Below are 21,151 nucleotides of genomic sequence, written 5' to 3'. Positions count from 1 at the left end.
TTTAGACAGAACCAAAGCTCTGTTTTAGACAGAGCCAAACAACTGACGGCACGCTATCAAGGGAAGCAAATTCACGCAAAGCAAACACACCCTTACTGTGCGGCTGAGCAGGGCTGTCCTTCGAATATAGGTAGCCCTATGCCGTACTATTAAACTGGTACCCCTGAGCCCGACGACAGCCGGGGGAGGAGGGAGGGACGGCAAATTTGTTTAGAGCTGTGATTTTATAATCTTCAGCAACACACTAATGAAATATTTGAAAGCACATTTTATGCCTTCACCGCCCTCCTTAGCGCCTTGCTTCCCCCGCCCCGGCTTCGCATCCTGCTGTGTTGACTTACACAGTAAACTCCAAAACTGGCCATCTAGACTTGGAGTTGGCAAATGCCCGTTGAACGGCTTCACTGCCGTTTGAACAGCTCTTTCACAAGCGCTGTGTTGTGCTAACGGCTCGGGCAGGCTTTGTCACTTTTAAGTTCACTAGATCCTCTAGGAGGGTGGACATTAAGACCCAACAGTGCCCCAAATTTTCAGGTGCCCAATGCAGCTGCATAGGCATAAGGACGGCCCTGGTGCTGAGACTCAAGGCTGCTAGCCCTCCACCCTCTCTGCCTTGTCTGGTTTGAAACAGCAAACGCCAACATTTGCAGAAAGGACTTCCACAGGCTGCAGCAATTTTGTTAGAAAGGAGGAGACGCCCGTTGTTCTGCTATTTATTCCCAGCCCTGTCGCTCCTCTGCAAACTCCCACGTGGGAAAGGGGTCGGGATCTCGGAAGAGGAGCTAAGATGGGACCATCATTCGTTCGCACCAAAGCGTGATGAGCGCGGGGGAATCAAGGCCAGCGCTACCACGCCCACACATACCAGGACACAAGATCAGAGATAGAGAGCAGTCAGGTCCCAACACGTGCTCCGGTGCTTGCCAACGTCCCAGCATTACACCGGCGCCAGCTCCACCCCATGAAGCCCTGGCATAGTAACCCAGAGCCATCTGGACCTGCTCTGAGCTCACGCGGTTGCCATGTTAGGGCAACGAAGGGCACTCTGCGGAGATGCCTGATTGGCGCAGACAGCCATAGCAGGGGTAACACAGGGTACAGCTCTTGAGGGTTCCTGTCACTGGTGCCCTAGTGTTACCGGACAGCAGTAAGAACAGACGCATCTTGCCCGAATCCTAACCCTTCAGTTGCCCAGCACAAGACTTAACAGAACAAAAGCTGTTGTCACTTACTCACCCTCTTTTATCCGAGGGTCTCAAAAGCACCGTCTAAAAAGCCATTCGTTCCCTCAGCTTCCCTGTGAGAGGTACGATTAGCTCCATTTTACAGAAGGGTAAAAATCCCAGAAGCCCTGGGTCCCAATCCTTTGGGCCGGCGGGGCTCAGAACGATGACTTTCTGAACAGCCTCGGTCTATGCAGAGGGAGGGAGGAAACTCACGCTAGGAAAGGCCTCCGCACGATTACACAACGATCCCCCACTCGGCGCCACCTTTCTTGTGCGTTCGGTCCACGGTGACCGCACGGCCCGTTTTGCCTGGGACGGTCCCTGTTGAAGCCTTGGCCCGGCCAGCCCAACTCTTTTGGCCAAAGGGGGAGTTTGTCAGAAAGGTCCGGGGCACAGAGACGTGCCTGGGGGCAAGTGGCAGTGCCCGCCCTGTGAAGGGGAGTGCAGGGCTCAGTGAGCAGCAACAACAGCGTCATGTGGGGGGCACAGGGCTCCACCGTTGCCAGCTCCACACAGGGAATTTGGGGGTGGCTCAGGCAATTTTGTGGAGGGGGTCCGGATGAGCCATTCGGGCCGGCCTGGCGTGGGTGGGAGGAGGGAGGCGGGCTCGGACTAGCCCCACTTGGTGTCCCATTTTCCCTCATTCGGTCTCTCTCAAGTCTTCCTTTGTGCACGCACCCAACAACCACCAGGCCCGGCAACAGGACTGCCAGGATTGAGGGCCTGGGGCTCTCAGCTACTGTGGCAACAGTGGCCGCTGGAGCCCTGAGCCCTTTAAATCACCGCCAGAGCTGCGGCTGGCAGGAGGCGGCTAGTCCCCAGCCCCACCCCTTTCGCCTTAGGCCCCGCCCCTTTCACCTGAAGCCCCGCCCCTTTCACCTGAGGCCCCGCCCCTTTCACCTGAGGCCCCGCCCCTTTCAGAAGTGCAGAGTGGGTCTGGCAAATCTGTCGGCCTGTCTGATAACAACCTTCACCATGTTTCCATCTTAGTTACAACATGCATGGAGCCAACAGCTACAACCACGGGGGGAGGGGAAGGGGTGTCACGCTGCTCTGTATCTTGAAACAGAAGTTACAACCAGGTGCTTTTTAAAAGGAAACAGGGTTACCTCCCCCCCGCTGCTGTGTCTTTGTGCTGCGACTCACACCTGCACCCCGGGAAGCCTTTTCCAGCCACGTTGCACTGGGTTCCTGCAAACTGTAATCGATGTCGCAAGAGGCAAAGCAGGGGGAACCCAGGTCCTGCCAGTAAGACAGCGATGGCACCTTATTTCCTCTTACCCAGGCAGTAATGCCGAACACAGTTGGAAGGAAAGGGTCCATCTTGGGCAAATGAAGCCTTTTTAACGGACAAAGCTGCCCCCGTTTCCAATCAGCTTCCGTCCAAATCACACGGGAAGTGAAAGCAGAGCCGCACGGAGCCCAGGCAAAGCCTGGGGGCGCGAATAGCCCTGGAGTCCGAATTCAAAGCCAGACGGGACCTCGAGGGCATCTGATCCGACCTCCTGCACATCCCGGGCCACCCACACCGCCCCTCAGTGCCAAACTCCGCCCAAGCACCAGAAAGGGAGCCGGGATTCACACCAGGACGCGAAAATAGTTAGAGTTAGTCAGACATGCGTCGCTCTCCACGAATCCCACGGGACCTGAAACACAGAGAGTCATGCACGCAACTCCAGGCCTCGCGTTAACACACCCCAGGCTGTTAGCACACGGACTTATATTCCACTCAGGCTCGTCTCAGAGGGATGCTCTGCATACCGGTACCTGCTCATCTTTTTCCGCAGCCGGGAGAACAGTTTAGTTTTCTTTCTGGGGGGGGAGGACAGCACACAATGATTTCCAGCACAGCCACGGGGGAGCGACCGGTAAGCTGCCACGGAGCAGCAAACCTGGTGCCAGATGGCTACTGAATTCAAGCCCTTCCTTCCGGGTTTGGGGTCCGTACAAGGAGAGAGAACAAAGAACGGGGCTCGCTGGGTGAGGCAGGGACTTGCATGAGCACGGCAGGGCTAAGAGACGCGCGTTTCCTCGGGGGAAGCTCTGTATAGCCCAAGAAAGGCAGATGTGCTGAAAGCCGGGCAGGCGGGGGATCTGTAAATAGTCTCCTCTCTCAAGTGGGCAAACGGAGGCTGAGACATTCCAGTCCCACAGTGAGCCAGCAAGAAGCCAGGAACCCCGACTCTCAGCTCCTCCTTCTCCCCGACTGGTACTGAAACCAGAATAGAGGCTCCCCTCTATTTATACCAGTGTTTCTTAAACTTTTTAAGACCGAGGAACACCAAACAATTTTTTTTTAAAATGAGGAACACCAAGGATTTTTTTTTTGAGGGGGGGGGGGGGAAGGTCAGGGGGAAAAAGGGTCAGGGGAAAGTTATTGAGGAAAAAAAAAGGTCGCCTGCCCCTTTAAGGGTGGCCATTTTGAATTCTGTTCTCCGTGGCACACCTCTGACTGTCTCGTGGCAGAACACAGTTTAAGAAACACTGATTTACACTCTCAAAGCACATCGGCGTTTGCTCTGTGCAGCAGGATTCCTCGTGAAGACAGCCCGCTAACCTAACAAGGGAGCCGGCCTATTTCTCCCCCCATCTCGATCCATTTCCCTGGCCCCATCCCTAGCTCCTTCTCCCGCGTACACAAGCCAGGGAGACCACCAGGCTCTGCAATGAGACAGGGAAGGGGCCTTTCCCGAGTCCCAGTGGACAAGATCCACCACCAAGAAGCAGAGGAGTCACCTGGAGAGGTGGAAATGCCCAACTGCGCTTCCTGCCATGTGCAAAAATCTACCCCCCTGCCTGGGTATCTGTCTGGAATGGCTCTACGGGAAACCTGCGCCAGGCAGGGTGAAAATCATGAATATTGGGAGCAGTGGCTCCCGGCCCCTGCGGTGAACGCCCTGTGGCTCCCGAACTCACCGCAGCTGCCGGGAGCCGTGGGGGACCTCACCACGGCTCCTGGCAGCTGCAAGGAACTCACCGCAGGTTCCCCATGGCTCCCACCCTCCGCTGCTATCGCCCAGGCTGGGCCAGGAGAGCCACGAATCCACGGAACCGCCAAGAGTAACTCCACACATCAGGAGGGTCTCCCGTATTTCAGGATGGGCTTGGGCCGTGGGTAGCACCCCAGAGCAGTGCGGTAACAGGAGAGAGGAGGATGCTTTTCGGATTGCAAAGATCCCTTTAGCTCTGCCTCCGAGCACCTGCAGAGTGGGGCACGTCTGGGACAACCAGGCATGGGGGGTGGAGGGGAATGGAGCCAAGACTGTGACTTTCTACACATAGAGGGTTTTCTGTGTTCGTTCCCCCCCGCTCAGCTCTCCCCACACGCCCAGGTGCTCTGGCTACAGAGGAGGGAGCAGGGCTGTCTCCTGTCCTACAGACGGAGCTGGCAGCTCCCCTGGACCAAGACTACACGGATGGAAACTCTAATTTGCTTTGTTCGGGGGAGACCTCGCTGCCGGCCAGGAATCCCGTCACAGTAAAACCAAACACGCGCGTGCGGCGGTGCCTCCCCTGCGTTCCACTGGGCCAGCGCTAAAGCCTCCGCCGCCGACTCGGAGCCTCCTCATCCCGCTCCCGGGTTCGGTTTGTGCCCTCCCTCCGAGCAGACGTCCGGAGAGTCCCAAGCAAGTGGGTTAACCAGGCCTGGGTGCCTTCTGGAGGAAACCAGAAACTCAGCATTCATGAGAGCCCCATGAACCCCATCCCAGCAGGATGGAGCTGGCTGCATGGAGAAAGGGGCCAGGGAAGAACCACCCTAGACCGGAGATGGAATCACAACTTAACTGAAGTCAAGATCAAAACCCCCGTTGACTTGAAGGTGGCCAAGCACTTCTCCCCTGCTGTCTTTAGAACTGGGAGGATCCCACCTGCTCCCTGGGCTCAGTGGGGAAAGACCCGGCACACTCAAGCCACAGGGCTGGGCTAGGGCGTTGCAAGGTCACTAGACTGTATGGCCAGGAGCAGATCCCAGATTTCTGTGCTGACTCCATCGCAGGTCTTGCTGGGTTTGCAATAGACACACGCTCTTGGGGAGGGGGAAGACAGGAAAGAAGCGACGTAGCAAAGGACCCATCTCCCGTCAGGTAGGAAATGTTCCAACACGCTGGTGTCCTATTCCTATCGTAGCATCATTTGGTAGAGGACAGAAGAGCCAGTGTCTCTTCCATGCACAATGCCACTGTCTTTGGGATACAAAGTCTGCAGGTGGAGGTTTGCGAGATGGGGAGACGGAAACACCATCTCCAGTGGGCGTAGGTTTCATGGATGTGTGTGTCGATCCGGACAAAACAGGGCCCCTGCCTTAGGAGAACACTCTCACCTTTGCAGCTACCCAGTCATCATCCTCCATAAAGGGGTCTGTGTTTGCAACCAAGGGTTAAATGGGAAGGGAAGGAAGAAGAATCCACAGGGTCCCACCCCCAGCTCCTCGATCCTTTCCACCGCTGTCCTGAAGCAATGCACAAAGGCTGAAGCCGTCACTGGCATCCTGCCAACGCCCCACCTGGGTTCCAGCAAGATGCTGATTTGGCAGTTAGGCTGTATTGCTGCTCTCCCGGCACGTGACAAGCAGCAGCTGGAAGCCAGAGGCCCGCATTGCTTCATCGCTCGTGCATCTGGAGGGGAGCCAGCCTCAGCCAAAGTCTGAACCCTCCCGCTCCCTAAACTGGAAGGCTCAAGATCTGCAGTGAATCAAGGAAGATCCGATGCCGTTGAGGAGAAAAAAAAACAATTAAAGAAAAAGGATCCTGTGGACGCTAGCCCTTTGCAGAGATGCCTGGGTATAGGAGGGGTCTGATGTGCTCTCAGGGGAAAGGCCAAAATCCTCACTTGCCTACAAGATTTGCCAAGGCAAAGCCACCCTTTGCATGCACAAAATGGGTAATTGTGCACACAAGTTTGCCCACTGGAGATTCAGGCTTGGTGACGGGAAGAGATGGGGGGGGGGGGGGGGGAGGAGGAACGGGACAAGACGCTCCTGTCTCTGCAACACCGAGGAATTTGGGCCGGAGCAGATGACACCCTAAATCTGGGAGTGTCCCAGTGGGAGCCCAAAACGAGATGCCCGGGGCAGGTCAGTTTTGCATGATCTATTTGAGAGGGGCCAGCCACGGAGGGTGAAGAAGAACTGAAACCAAGAGGCGGCAAATAAAACCACTTCCCTCTCCCTGGTAAGAGGCATTCCCGCGCACCACGGCGGCCTCGTAGCCGCCCCTCCAGGCGCGGCAGGGGGTGCACGGCGCGGCTGCAGCGACTCACCTCGGCTGCGCTTTGATGGGGAAGGCGTTGCTTGAATGCTGCTTCTCCAGGTTCGCCAGGACATCGTTGAGGGTTTGGTTCAGCTGTAACAAGAAGAGACCCCTGAGCAGCGGGGGAGGGAGAGGGCCCTGCGCCAGGACTGTGGTAAACCTGGGTCCCCCCTCTCGCTCCAGCGCTTCCCCGGCGGCTCCCCTTGGGACGGGAACATAATGGGAAGCGCTAGCGCCAGCCGTACAGTCGTTAAACTTCCACCCAGGAAGCGCCACCCACGCCGCACAGGGAGCCTGTGTGTTAGGCTGACGGACAACCGTGCTCCGGCCTTTTCGATGTCCTGCCTTTCTCTCCCCCGCCCAGTAACACCGGGGACCCCTGCCTGAACGCAGCTGAAGCCTCGGCCGCCGCTCTGTCCCTTACCTTGCTCATTTCTTTGTGGAAGTTCTCCTCTAGGCCCGCGATGCTCTGGAACGTGTTGACATAGAAACCAACACGGCTGCCGAACGAACGCAGAGCAGAAGTTAGCGGCTCAGCCGAGATCTGTTGACCCAGTTTCTTCTGCTAATACCCCCCCACGCACACTTCATATTTAAGCCGTGCTCTCTCTCTGCCACAACAGCAGGTAGGGAATGCGCGGGGGCTGTCAGAAAGGCCCCACACACCCCTGTGAGTTGCAAGGACTCTCTTGCTTTGCTGCCAGGTGGGAGACAGTAGTTAAGGAATGAACCAGGCCCTGGGGGACTACAGGGGACGGTTGGTTGTAGCAGAAAGTTGGTTGTAACTAATTGACCATTTATTTTCAGTGGGAAATAGGTCAATGGAGGGATGATAGGAGTTAGAATAGAGAACTTCCTGGGTGTCTGGCTGGTGAGTCTTGCCCACATGCTCAGGGTTTAGCTGATCGCCATATTTGGGGTCGGGAAGGAATTTTCCTCCAGGGTAGATTGGCAGAGGCCCTGGAGGTTTTTCTCCTTCCTCTGTAGCATGGGGCACAGATCACAGCTGGAGGATTCTCTGCATCTTGGGGCCTTCAAAGTATTTGAAGGCTTCAATATCTGAGATATAGGTGAGAGGATTATTCTAGGAGTGGTGGATGAGATTCTGTAGCCTGCACTGTGCAGGGGGGCAGACTAGATGATCAGAATGGTCCCTTCTGACCTTAAAGTCTATGAGTCTATGAGAAAGGGAGAAGGCAGGCCTGCCGGGGAGTCAGGACCTCCAGGAGGCCCCGTGGCTCATACGCCTTTTGCTTTCGTCCCACTGATGCTGGCTCTCCCCACCTCCTCCTCCTGTCCTCCCTCTACCCCCATCCGCCTAGCCAGCCCCAGGGACGGCATGTTGCACCGGGACACCGCTGAGTGGGTTTTGCCAGCACGCCACCTTGACACCCCTTCCTCGTTCATCCTCCAACCCCACCGGGACTGCTCCTAGCTCCCCTGCGTTCCCACGACAAGCCTGCTGGTCTCCCGTCGCCGCCTGCCTCCTTTCCCGTGCCCAGCCTGCCCGCCGGAACCGAGCACGCCGAGGCGGCCTGCTGGGTCCCAGTGTGCAGCCAGGCTGGAGGTTCGGGACCCCCTCTCCCGGCAAAGGACTTGCCCGCCAGGCCGGAGAGCTCAGTGCTTAGGGGGACCCAGCAAAGAAAACCCGGCCGGGCGGAGCCTCGGAGCTGGGCTGTGGGATTAAAAAGAACAGCCTCGACGTTTCTGACTGGACTGCAGCCCAGGCTGGGAAGCTCGGCCAAGCGGGACGGTCTCACTGCCCACGCTCCAGCGGGAACGTCTCCACGGCTCTTTTTACCCTGTAGCCCCAACCCCACAGGCTCATTTCACCTGGGCTCGCTGCCACCGGGTTTTCTCTGCAGTGTCAACGCGCCCCACAGCTCCTTCCCGGCTCCCATCCCGCCCCGCCGCCAGCGCACGGCAGCTCTCCCTAGGCAGGTTTTCAAGGCCCTTACAGCTTGCTTTCCCGCTTTGTACCACTGAAACAAACTTGCACAATTTAACCCCCCTCCACACACACACACACACACACACACACACTCGCCCAATTTACACACACACACACACACACACACACACACTCGCCCAATTTAACCCCTCCACTCCCCCACACACACACTCGCCCAATTTAACCCCTCCACCACCACCCCCACACACACTCGCCCAATTTAACCCCTCCACCATCACCCCCACACACACTCGCCCAATTTAACCCCTCCACCACCCCCCCACACACACACTCGCCCAATTTAACCCCCCCCACACACACACACTCGCCCAATTTAACCCCTCCACCACCCCCACACACACACACTCGCCCAATTTAACCCCTCCACCCCCCCCCACACACACACTCGCCCAATTTAACCCCTCCACCCCCCCACACACACACTCGCCCAATTTAACCCCTCCCCACACACACTTGCACAATTTACCCCCCCCCACACACACACACTCGCCCAATTTACCCCCCCACACACACACTCGCCCAATTTAATCCCTCCACCCCCACACATACTCGTCCAATTTACCCCCCCACACACGAACAATTTAACCCCTCCCCCCACACACACTCACCCAATTTAACCCCTCCCCCCACACACACTCACCCAATTTAACCCCTCCCCCCACACACACACACACACACAAAAGCACCCAGTCTCTAATGTGCTATGTATTTTATGGGCAACCCCTAAAAGCAACACACACCGGGAGATCCAAGGATGGCAGGTCTTAGAAACAGGACAGGGGGCTGGATTGGAAACACAAGGAGGGTAGGTCTACACTACCACCCTAGTTCGAACTACCTAGTCCGTGCCACGTGTAGCCGCGCGGCACGGAGTCCGCACTAGCGGACATTTAAAAATGGCGGCGCCCGGCTTTATGCAAATGAAGCCCGGGAAATTCAAATCCCAGGCTTCATTTGCAACTCCGGTTGCCTACATTACCACCCTAGTTCGAACTAGGGTGGTAGTGTAGACATACCCGGAGAGTCCCCAAGAGCTGGGACTACCCAAAATCTAGGGCAGAGAGCCATCTTCGCACCCACCACAGTAATCAACTCCCCTCCCTCCAGCGGCTGCCGTGGGGCGCTCACCTATTCCATAGCGAGGGCAGCTCCTCCTGCAGATCCAGGTTCATCTCCTCGAACACCTTCTGGGCTTTCACCAGCTCTTCCTCCGCCTTTGCCACAGAGAGGGGACACGTCAGCGCCAGCCCAGCGCCTCGAGGCCCCTGGCCAGCTGGAGAGGCCAGGCCGGTTCCGGAGCACCCCAGTCCTGCCTGCCCCACCCCCCGACCCGCACGTGTGGCCACCGGGGTTAATTCTCTGCATAGGACAAGGGCTGATATTCGCTCTGGCTTCCCCCTTTCCTGGTGGGGCCTCTCCCACCTGCCTGCCGAGCGGGGTACCTCAGCCTGGCTCCTTGCACGGCTGGATGCCCCGCCCCAGCTGTGAACCCCCTGCACAGGCCGAAGAGAAGACAAGGGGCTCAGCAGGTGCCAAGCACAGGGGTAGGAGAGGTCGCTGCCTGGCAGAGCTGTCGTGCCCCTGCAGCACGGCTGGGAAGTGGCCGGCACAGAGGCAAGGCTGGATCGGGCTCTGCAGGGCTTGGAGCAGCAAGGACAGGCTCCCCCAACCCAGGAATGTGGCCTCGGTTCGGCCGCAGGCCAGAGACAGCGCTGACGAGCCAGCGGCCACCCCCCAGCCCAGGGAAACGAGCCATCTGGTGGCTGGAGAGCTCTTTCCACATGGGGGTGGGCTCATGGTTTGTCTGCCAGCATCTGCCCTGGCCGCTGTCCTCCCATCTCCCCAAGGCTAGAAACACGGAGCCAGGCAAGAATTCGGGCCTCAGCCAGAGACAGAGGAGGCTCACGGTTCCTGCTGAAACAGCATGGGGCAGGTCCACCGCCCACACACCCGGAGCACGCAGCGGGCACATCCACAGCTCGACTCACCCCCAAGCCCATTCACCACCTCTCTCTTCCTCCCTTCAAGGCCCTAAGGTTCCAGTTGCCTGGCCCCAGCCCCAGGAGGGGGGAAGAGAACAGCAAGTCCCTGAAGTAACCACCCTGAGGCTCAGCCTCACAGGAAGGCCGGCACAAACTGCTGTTTATATTGGAAACAATAGCAGGAATGTCACAAGGCTCTACGGCCAGCCGGCAAACCCAGGGCCCCCCTCATAGCCTGCCCGTTGCCACAAGAAGCTGTGAACCAGAGGCCACTTCCTGCCACTCCTGAGAGACAAGGGGGCAGACGTCACCTGGAGAACGAGACCTGCATGGGGATCCTAGCTTCAGGCTGCACTGGGCTCCATCTCCTGATGGGCATGTGTAATGCCGACAGGAGGAACCAAACCTGCGACCTCAGGACATGAGCCTCTGCCACTGAAGCTAGAAGCCAGCTGGTTCTGAGCTCAGGCTGGAAAGCAAACTCATCCTCTCTCTGTCAGTGGTCTCAGTGCCCCTCCAAGGGACAGAGAGCCGCATCCAGCCCGGGCATGGATTACATATGCTCACCAACAAGCCAACGGGAGGGACATACAAGGCTCCAGCCATCCATGGCCTTGCAGGCTTCAGCATAGGCAGACCCAGGTCCCACTTCTGGGCTCCTGCTCCCCCGGCCAGTAGGAACTAGCAAAGAAGGTGGCTCGGGGTGTATCGGGCTAGCCCCCGCCCCTCTACACTTTCAGAAGTCACCAGCCCCCAGCAGAAGCCCGGAGGGACATTCTCTGTGCTCAAGGTCAGAGGACAAGGGCCGGGCTCCTTGCAGAGGAGACACAGAGGTGCGGGAAGGAATTTCTGTCTCGGCCTTTCTGTGAAATGGTGGATGGGTCTCCAAAAGCAAAGTGCAGGGAAACAGGAGTCACACCCGTCACTGCCCCAAGACGGCCTCCTTGTGCGCTGGCATCCCGCAGTTCCACCGCGTGCATGACACAGACACGCTCCCCATTTACTGCGGGCTTGCACATCTGGACACCCCCAAAAATACGCCACTTGATGATCTGCAGGGGTCATGGGATCATGACGGCCTCTTCTGGCCTTAACATCTAATATAGAATCCTAGGGCTGGCGGAGACCTCTGGAGTCATCGAATCGAGCCCCCTGCCCAAAGCAGGACCAAGCCCAACTCAATCAACCCAGCCAGGGCTTTGTCAAGCCGAGACTTAAACACCTCTAGGGATGGAGATTCCACCCCCTCCCTAGAGAACCCAGCCCAGTGCTTCCCACCTGCCCAGGGAACTAGTTTTTCCTAATATCCAACCTAGACCTCCCCCACTGCAACTTGAGCCCATTGCTCCTCGTTCTGCATCCGTCACTACTGAGAACAGCCTCTCTCCATCCTCTTTGGAACCCCCTTCAGGTCGTTGACGGCTGCTACCAAATCCCCCCTCACTCTTCTCTTTTGGAGACTAAATAAGCCCAAATCCTGTAGCCTCTCCTCATAGGTCACGTGCTCCAGCCTCCTCATCGTTTTGGTTGCCCTCCGCTGGACCCTCTCCAATGCGTCCACATCCTTTCTGTAGTGGGGGGCCCAGAACTGGACACAATACTCCAGATGTGGCCTCCCCAGAGCCGAATAAAGGGGAATAATCACTTCTCTGGATCTGCTGGCCATGCTCCTCCTAATGCTCCCTAATATGCCATTCGCCTTCTTGGCTACAAGGATGCCCTGTTGACTCATATGCAGCTTCTCATCCGCTGTCCTCCCCAGGCCCTTTTCTATCAGGGCATGAATGTTCCAATCTCCTCACTTCAAAAAGGACCAGAAGTGAAGCCAACTTTGACACGTCCCCCTGTTTCATTCCCACATCTGGTGTTAAAGAGCAGAAGAGCCCATTCGCTGCCGTTTGGTTTTCAGCAGGCCCGCGGCCCAGTGAAGGGAACCCCACGGCCCTTCCCTCCCGCGTATCATTCACTAGTCCAGCGGTTTTCAAACTTCTGTTCTCATGACCCAGCTGAAGAAAATTGTTGATGCCGCAACCCAACATCATGTGACCCGAGTGTGGGCTCCGGGGTGGGGCTGAGGATGAGAGATTTGGGGTGTAGGAAGGGTTCCAGCTTTGGGGGCAGGAGGGGCTTACCTGGAGCGGCTCCTGGTCAGCAGTGTGTGTGGGGGGGGGGGGGGTAGGCAGCTTCCTGCCTTTCCTGGCCCTGCAGACTAGGCTGCACCCCAGAAGCAGCCGCAGAAGGTTCCCAGCCAATGGGAGTGGGGAGCTAAAGCTCTGGGTAGGGGCTGTGCATGGAGCCCTGTGCGCTCCCCCCCCCACACACACATCTAGGAGCCGGGCTTGTTGCCGGCCGCTTCTGGGGCGCAGCGCAGTCTGGGGTGCCAGGCCAGGCAGGGAGCTGCCTTAGCCCCCCACTGCTCACCTGATCCCCCTGCAGCCACGAGACCCAGCGCCCGACATCCCACCCCCCCGTCCTGGGTCACGACCCGTCGTTTGAAAACCGCCGGCCTGAGGCCGAAGACCCCAGACAGCAACTCTGTGCGGAGCTGTGAGGACTGGGACAGCCCAAAGCCCAGCCACTACAAGCGCACAGGCGGTGTTCACTCTAGACAGGGAAGAGGAATCCACCCAGCCCAGCTATTGCTCAGGGTTTAAAATCCCCTTGTTGTGCCCCGCGATGGAGCTCCATTCATTTCTCTCATGCTCTGGCCGAGCCAACAGCACAAATCCAGCGCTGCCTGGGATGTGTTTAAGCCGTGCACCGCAGCCGCCTGATTCTCAGCACGTCCTGCCCAGATGTCCTCGGCTCCTGCAGCCGTCCGTTTATTCCACACTCCCAACAGGAGGGAAACCCAGATCCTCCAGTGCCTAAATCCAGGGCAGGGATCGGGGAGGCCAGCAGGAGAAGGAGGGCGTCAGCAGCCTGTCACTGCAGCAGTGGAGCAGCTGACCTTCGGTGGGCGTTTATGGGAGGCGGGCCGAGCCGTGATCCCCACAATATGGGTGGGGAAGGGAGGGGAAGTCTACACTGCACACAATGGGCCAGGTTTGAGCCCAAATCCAGCTTCTGTCCACACACAGCTCAGTCTGACTCGGGTCAGTAACCTGGCTCCAAGGACCCCGCTAGGGGTGAGACCAAGCGGTCCCACCCCTGTCTTTCGGCAGCATGGAGGCAGCTCAGTGTGGAGGCAGACGGGCTGCATTGTGACATATGGCCGGGTCAGACCAAAGGTCCATCTCGCCCAGCATCCTGTCTTCTGACAGTGGCCAGCGCCAGGTGCCCCCGAGGGAGTGAACACAACAGGGAGTCATCAGCTGCATAGGCCTGGATCCAAGGGTAAAAGGTGCAAGGGTAGCAAGTCCAAGGGCCGATGTTCAAAGGTATTTAGCCACTTCACTTCCATTGAACTCCCATACTGATGTAGAGCCTAAGTGACTTGCCCAAGGCAACACAGGAAGCAGTGTCAGAGCAGGGAACTAAACCCAGGTCTCCTAAGTCCCACATTAGATCCTAACCCATAAGCCACCCTCTCTCTGGGGAAGCAGAGGGATGCCCTGCTCAGCTAGCTGGTAGCTGGCACGGACACCCAGAAACACTGGCGCTCTGAATCCCAGAAGACACTGCTGCCTAGACAGAGGTTAGCATTTCCAGGGAGCTAAGGAACGGCAGGAATTTGCTACTCTAAGCGGTTTCTCCTTAGTGCTAAGTGGCACACCCACCAGAATACAACAGCATCGCTCGCTAACACCCCCCGAGAGGAAACTCCAGAGCTCCACAAGAAACTCCGGCTGATTTCCATCTCTTAAAGGCCTGGCAGGTAAGTTATTTGAAAGGTTAATTTTCAACTGGTCTTTAAATATTAGAACTCAAAGGGTGCCCAGTCTTCCAGGCCTGGAGACTCCCCGCAAAAAACAGAGGGAGATTATCACAAGAGACTGGAAGATGAGCAATTAGCAGGGGAAGGGAGTTGGGGTTTGTTAGCTTAATGAGGGTTTCTTTGATTAGGAGCTCAGAAATTTCCCTCCCTAGTTCCGCAGTCCTCCAAAGAACCTTCCAGCAAATTGTCTCTTTGCCCTGATAGTTCTGAGCTGAAAAACAAGCCGAAAGAAACCTTTCAGGCCTTCTTCAGACCTCACCGCGAACAAAACCGAAGTACAGTTTTTTGCCTCCTTTGCAGGTTCCCTTTTTAGGGGAACTGCAATCAGCCATCTCCCCCATTAGCCAATGCTCAGTTTACGTGGCAGCCAGCCTTTTATTGGCCGCTATCCTATCGGTACAGTCAGAAACTGTCTGTGATGCTTCCAGGTATTTTAAATGGTGACCTGCCCTTGGTAAACAGTGATTCATTCACTCCCCAGGAATCTGACCAGCGCTGGAATGAGAGCACATGAGATCACCAGGTAGGCAGGCATGAGTCGATAGCTGGGTTTCTCTGAGTCAGGACAATGACTTACTCTCCTCCCCCCACTCAGAGGATTCGTTTTCCTTCCTGGCACAGTCCTCCTGGCTGCTCCGATTGTAGGTGCCCGAGGCTCAGGATAAGACTTGGTTGACACTGAAAAGTTTACAGAACAGCCAGGGCAGCGCTTTCTACCAGCCTGCCTGCTGTAGGCGTACTAGGGGGAAGAGTGTTGCTGCCCCCGAGTGCCTGCCCTCCTCTTGGTGCTCTGACTCCCAAGGGGGGGCGGGGCCTGGGCAGAAGGGGCGTGGCTAGGTGCTTGCTTCCCCCAGGCCTTACCTGCCCCCACTGCTCCTGCCCAGCGCTCTTTGTAAACCACCTCCATGAAGGGAGGAGCTGACGGCGCTGTAGCCTGGTTCACGCCGACACTTGACGGCTCAGGGACAGGAGGGGTTTTTCCCACACTCCGGAGCCAGAAAGTTACCGCCGGCGTAAAGTGCCAGTGTAAACGGGCTGCCAGCGCGGTGAGCAACTCGCCTTGTGGAGGTGGTTTCCAATGGAGAGCTCTCGCCTAGCATTCCTGCCGGGGCCACGCTTTCAGGGTAAACCCATGGAAACGTTTCAGCGTAGACAAGGCCTCGAGTGCTCAAAAGGGGCTTAGGAAATGTTTTAAATGGAAGTTCGGTGCCTACAGACCTCTGAAGATCTGGATCGGAGGAGTCCCATGACACCACGGGAGATTCTATCGTGAAGGCAAATTTCTCCTTCCCCTCCCCAAGCGAGGAGATGAACAAAGACTCCAATGTCCAAAATTACAGCTGCCCTGATCTTGCTTACAAAGCTCCTCCCCTCCGATCTAAACAAGACCCGGAGGATTCCTGCTTTCTGTTCTACCCAGGCAGCCCAGGAGCCCGCAGCTGGCCAGGGTTCAAAGTCTAGTGCTAAGGCACGGCTTGGGTCCACTTCTAACCCAAAGCAGACTGAACCTCGGAGACCATCAGAGATTCTCCCAGCGCTTACTCCAGCCAAGAATCAATTCAAATTTGGGTTTTTGGATCTCACTCCGCGAACGTTTAGCAACCAATCTGCACAAATGTATAAACCACTTCTGGTTTTTGCTGCGGTATTTCGCATCCAGCTTTACTGAATGGCAGAAATTCACGAGGCAGCTTCCAGGTTTCTATTTTTAAACCATCAAATCTGCTTCTCGTTTTGGGGGAAAAATGCTAGGAGAACTGCATGAGGTCTTCTCCCCCCCCCCCCCAAATCCACCCCCCAGAGTTCATTTTATAGGGCAAAGTAAACACTGGGGGGGGGGGGGGAATCAATTGATCAAACTCACCCCAGATGTAACTTCACTTAAGGCCGCTGGTGTTAGACCAGGAAGAAATCTGAGCCCTGAATAATCGGATGCGCTTTAGGGAGGCCTAGAGTGAACACAGCCTGGAGAATACCAGCACAGTACTGAACTAGAGCCCAGACTAGCACATGCAGGGGTTAGAGCCAAGTTGGGAAGCAGTCACCTGATTTCGGAGCAGATTAGTTTGAGCAACGAGATGAGCTTGTAGTTTTCCTTGGCACCACTGAGGCGCAGCTTTCTCGAGCAGCGAGACAGGCTGCGGGGGAGCGTTTTCAAAGGAAAGAGAAAACAAAACACAGGAGAGAGACAGACATCTGTTAAGAAAAACCAAATCACGAGTGCCGGAGCAGTACAGGCCGAGCCAACCCCACACCACCAAGGCAAGAGAAACCGCACCCAGGGCACGAGCCGCTACGAATCTTGCCAAGGGCTGCCGTAATGAATGTTTACCAGCTGTCCAGCTCCAAAGAGCAACAGGCAAGAATGGTTAGTGACTTAGCACAGAAAGGCCAGGCGTTGAGTTTCCTCCAAGGGATTAATTCAACATCACTCTTGTCCCCATGCAATTATTTGAAAGTGCCCGGCTCTTTATTCTAATGGAGTGTTGTAAAGTCAGCAGTAAGCAGCAGGCTTTCGGGGGGGGGGGGGGGGGGTGTACATGTGTTATAAGCGGGGAGGAGAGGGGAGAGAAGAGGAAGGAAGGAGGAGTTTGAAAAGTTGCATGATGTTGGAATCATTAGCGCCCAGTATTTGCTCTATAATAAACAACAAGAATGTGTTGTTCTCCCATGCTTTTCCAGAGATCTCAAAGCACTTCACAAAGGGAGGGAAGTCGCGTTATGACTATTATACAGGCAGGATAACTGAGGCAGAGAGGGCCAAGCCAAGCCCACGGCGGGGACTGAAAAAGCTCCCCTTGACTTCTAATTGCTTGATTTAAATATCCCAGAGGCAGCACCAGGAATTGAACCCTGGGCTTGGGCCACGTTGCTCAATGACCTTATCTATTAATGTGTCGACCACCCGACATCTGTTGCAGAGCATCCGCACATGAGCAGTTTGGATGAGACCAGGGTGCGAAGCACAGATGGAGGAGTCTAGCTACCCGGACTCGAAAGTACCAGACGGGGGCCCTATGTTCATCCGTGAATCACCGCAGAAGGTTTTAGACCTGCCAGTGAACGACGCCCCTAAACAAAAGATTCCTCCACCTCCACCATGGACAATCCCCTTCCCAGTTCTGCTGTGACCCGCTGACCAGGCTTGGGTGTCAAATGAGGGACACTGGGTTTGTTTCCGTATCTGATACAATGATTCTGGTTCCTAGATCCACCTTCCAGTTCCCCCACCTAGTTTTGCCAGGTGATCCAGAGTGCCAGCAGGGAGAAAGAGAGGAGTATTTTAATCTTTGAAGTGCTGCCAACCAGCCACCAAGTGCAAAAGGACCACTGAGAAGGCAGATTAGCTATTTGGCACCAGACATGAAGGGCCATGGAGCAGTAACGTTTTCCAGGAACACTGGAGTATTTTGAGATAAAAAGCTTTTGTGGCTTGTTAATTGAGTCTTCTGGAGTGGGTGGGAATTGAAATTTCACTCTCTTCTCTTCTCCCAACATCCCTAGCTCATCCTCCCTCCCCCCCCCCCCCCCCCCAAAAAAAAAAAAACCCACCAGAATGTAAGGTGTGCCATTCGCATGTTCTGGCTAACACCTTGGAATTGCCTAGTGTAGACCCACACACACGCATGAAATCTTGGCTCCACTCAAGTCAGTACAGAATTTTGCCACTGACATCAGTGGAACTGGGATCCCACCCCCACCACTCCACCCCCACATCTCTAATATGGGCTCACAGAGGTGTGCCCAGGTTGGCATTCAACTGTCGTACCACTGGTAAAAGTCTACTCTGGCCCATACGAGACGTTCCAGCGTGTTCTCCAGCACACGTTAACATCACACGTTAAATCTTAACCAAAAGACAGGGCCCAGATGATCAGGGAGGGTATGTGGCCACTGAATTGCCAGTTTTGTTTTCTCCATTTGGCCGTAGCACCCGCCAGGCTGAAAGAGCAAAGCTGTGCAGGGGACGAGCTACATGGCAGGAATGAACAGAGCAGAGGCTCCAAGTGCCATGTAGTCTCAGCGCCCTCTGCAGACCTCCTCAGCAGCAGCCAGCCACGTATTCCCATCCCCATTTTGCAGGTGGGGAAACTGAGGCACGCTCCTTGATCAGAGTGAGAAATAGAACCCAGGCTTTCCTGCCTCCCAGTTCCGAGCTGGCACCGGAAGGCCAGTCTTCCTTTCTCATGCAGGGTTCTGTGCTCACCAAATCTTACACACATAGCCCTGACCTCAGTGCCCGGTATACTGCCCAGAAAGTCAGTGTCACCGCCTTAACACCTTCAGAGCCTTCTCCTCAAGTTTATTTAAATGAAGGGCTCTCCACCCGCCTCATGGCACACCAGTTCTCCACGCAGAAAGCCCGCAGGAGCAATGCGTCATCAGGATCCAACTTCCGAAGGGAGCCGTTCTTAAAAACGATAAGAAATGAAGGCCCGGCTCTTTACCTTGGCGATTTTGGTTTCGTCTTTCTTCTTTGCGGTTTGTAAGGATTCAAAATGGTGCCTGGCGCTGTCGTAATCCACCAGCTTCCTCCCTCGCTTGGCGATGCGAGACTGAGAGAGAGAGAGACCAGCTATGAACAGCCAGAGCCGTGAAGTGTAAGCCCTTGTCAGCTAAACACAATTAAAACCCCCCGGCCTCGCCGGCGACAACGCCCCATTAAGTAAGTAAAGAATTGGCCTTCCCAAATGTCTGGGTTTGGACTCGCTGGAACGGCATGTAGCTTCTGGGGTTCAGACCCCATCATAGGTCACCCCCCTTCAGAAGGTCTCTGCCACCGACAGCGTCTTCCCAAGGCATCAGGGAAACGTCTCTGCACCCTTCTCGCCCCTCTACGTTACCTGTGAAACGCCAACAGCTCCTGACATGAAGCGAAGTCTCTATCCCAGGCTCAATCCTGTCATTGGCCCTATTAGCACAGAGCCCCGCCGCCCGGACAGAGCCAAGCCAAGATTGCACATCTCCTGAGCGTGCAACACTGCTTGTGAACACGCGACTTCCCGCACCTGCCACGCCGGCCCCTTCCTGCCAGCCCAGCAGGAGTTCTTCATTTCTCTCCCCTCCCCTGCTTGCTTTTTTTGGGGGTGGGGGGGAAGAGTCAGTGCATCTCAGGATGGAGTCTCTGGGTTTCTACATTAATTCCGCCACATTAAAAAACCCTACATATTTCGAATGCTCAGCCCCTTAATTCTGCTCTCCCACAAGGTCCTGATCCAGACGGTCTCTGGAGGATTGGAAGGGCTCCCCATGATTTGAACAGCTGCCAGTTCCGACGGGCAAAAAGAGATTCTAAGAGGCATCTGGAGGCTTCCTGATCTTTGAGTCAATACTGAAATAATTTGAGAGAGAGACAGACAGAGAGAAACTCAGAAGAGACAGCTCTAGTTTTGTTTGACTCAAAACTACCCAACATTACCAGGATGTCCAGAACCACAATGTTGGTTCATGCATGGGCGGCTGGTAACGTAAGCAGGGGAAGGCATAGCCTTCCCAAAACTACGTCCACGCCCAACTGCCTAAGACGTCCATGCCCAACCCTAGGAAAGACTAGGGCTGCAGAGTGGAAGCCCAGCTCCTCCCAGCCACCGGGCAGGGCCATAGCATGGCAGCCCCAGCTCTGCACATGACCAGGAAGGATCCGGCTGCGGTGGGCGGGGTTTTAGGCAGAAGGGGCGGGGCTGGGGTAGCCTTCTGCAGATGGGCTTTCACCCACTGCCCATGGGTTCATGCCCCTTTTGGCTTATTACATCCTTCAGAAAACTTTGCTCTCCTTGTGTATTCTAGAAACACTACAAACACACACTCAAACATTCTGAGAGTTACACAATATTTTATACAAAAAACGCCCAGATAGTGTGCTGCACAGGAAGAGGAAACGGCTTTTGTGCCCTTTTTTGTTTCTAAATGATGGTGTCAGAAGGCCTAAAAGGTTTTTATTTTTTAATCTACTACTACTCTACTACTATTACTTAACCTTGTTTTTAAAAACAGGAATATCAGCTTTCCTGGTCTCTTTAAAAGGCCAGAGAACTGAACGGGAGCATTCACAGCCCTTAACTAAAAGGCCTGGTTGTTCTTTAACCAAGAAGTCTTTACTCCCAACTGTTTTCCCGGCATTTGAGTTAAATGGCTATTAAGAGAAACCAAGCTTTTGCATCTGCCCATGAAAGCTTATGCCCACCTGAATCAGACAGTCTTCAAGGTGCCATAGGACTCCTCGTTATTTTTGCCAATACAGACTAGCACAGCGACCCCTCTGATCCTTTCAACAATGTGACTAAAACTCTCTTCCATCTTAATCAGTTCCTATCTCAGTACCTACAATGCCATAATCACAACAGTTCCAGAATCACAGGAGAAGCAGGGGTATTTCTAACATAAAAACACTTTTTCTTTAAAAACAGAAAAATCTCTCAGGGTAAGTCTATACTGCAAGACTATTTCGGGATACCAGAGGTATCCCGAAATAGCTACCCTGCGTCTTTTGAACGCGTCCGCTATTGCAAAATATAGCGGACCCACTATTTCGGCATCCCTGTAAACCTTGTTGCACGAGGGATAAGAGATCTTTCAAAATAGTGTGCTATTGGCGCAAATTGTATATTTTATTTTGACTTAAGGGTGCACTGTAGACACACCCTCAGTCTGTCTTTCTAGAGTCTAAGCAGCAAAAATATGGCACAGATCCGTATGTTCTTATATAAAGCTTTGCTCTGCAGTCTCAATGACGTAGCATTTGCAACATCTCTGGCAATGGTTTTTGATCAGTCATGCAAACCAAATTTGATTCAAGCCACTGCTTCGTCCTTGTGGAAAATGCATCCCGTCTGTAAAGGACTTTC

At 55.2% G+C, this 21,151-nt stretch overlaps 1 protein-coding gene and 1 long non-coding RNA gene across 22 annotated transcripts in view; one reads left to right on the top strand and one right to left on the bottom strand.

Annotated features, from left to right (window-relative positions):
- The window catches only part of BIN1 (bridging integrator 1), a 152,716-nt gene that overhangs the window by 33,392 nt on the left and 98,173 nt on the right, over positions 1-21,151 (bottom strand). For 5 of the 20 annotated variants that reach the window (XM_075933044.1, XM_075933058.1, XM_075933048.1 and 2 more), the window contains exons 6-11: positions 18,755-18,862; positions 16,352-16,444; positions 9,576-9,661; positions 6,900-6,975; positions 6,486-6,568; positions 2,988-3,038 (exon numbers count right to left, since the gene is read on the bottom strand). In XM_075933044.1, coding sequence (XP_075789159.1) covers positions 2,988-3,038; positions 6,486-6,568; positions 6,900-6,975; positions 9,576-9,661; positions 16,352-16,444; positions 18,755-18,862 — 497 coding nt within the window. The remainder of the gene's footprint in view (positions 1-2,987; positions 3,039-6,485; positions 6,569-6,899; positions 6,976-9,575; positions 9,662-16,351; positions 16,445-18,754; positions 18,863-21,151) is intronic. The other 15 variants (XM_075933046.1, XM_075933049.1, XM_075933054.1 and 12 more) reach the window with 5 other exon arrangements.
- On the top strand, positions 13,702-19,653 carry LOC142830136 (uncharacterized). 2 transcript variants are annotated; one of them, XR_012905105.1, is made up of 4 exons: positions 13,702-13,809; positions 14,130-14,246; positions 14,788-14,829; positions 19,515-19,653. It is a non-coding gene; the product is annotated as an uncharacterized LOC142830136 (long non-coding RNA). The 2 variants fall into 2 exon arrangements; XR_012905106.1 differs by lacking the exon at positions 19,515-19,653 and adding an exon at positions 17,228-17,575.

The sequence above is a fragment of the Pelodiscus sinensis genome, chromosome 7 (assembly GCF_049634645.1).
Source record: "Pelodiscus sinensis isolate JC-2024 chromosome 7, ASM4963464v1, whole genome shotgun sequence".
In the NCBI taxonomy this organism is placed as follows: domain Eukaryota; kingdom Metazoa; phylum Chordata; order Testudines; family Trionychidae; genus Pelodiscus; species Pelodiscus sinensis.
This window is presented reverse-complemented; position numbering and strand designations above follow the sequence as displayed.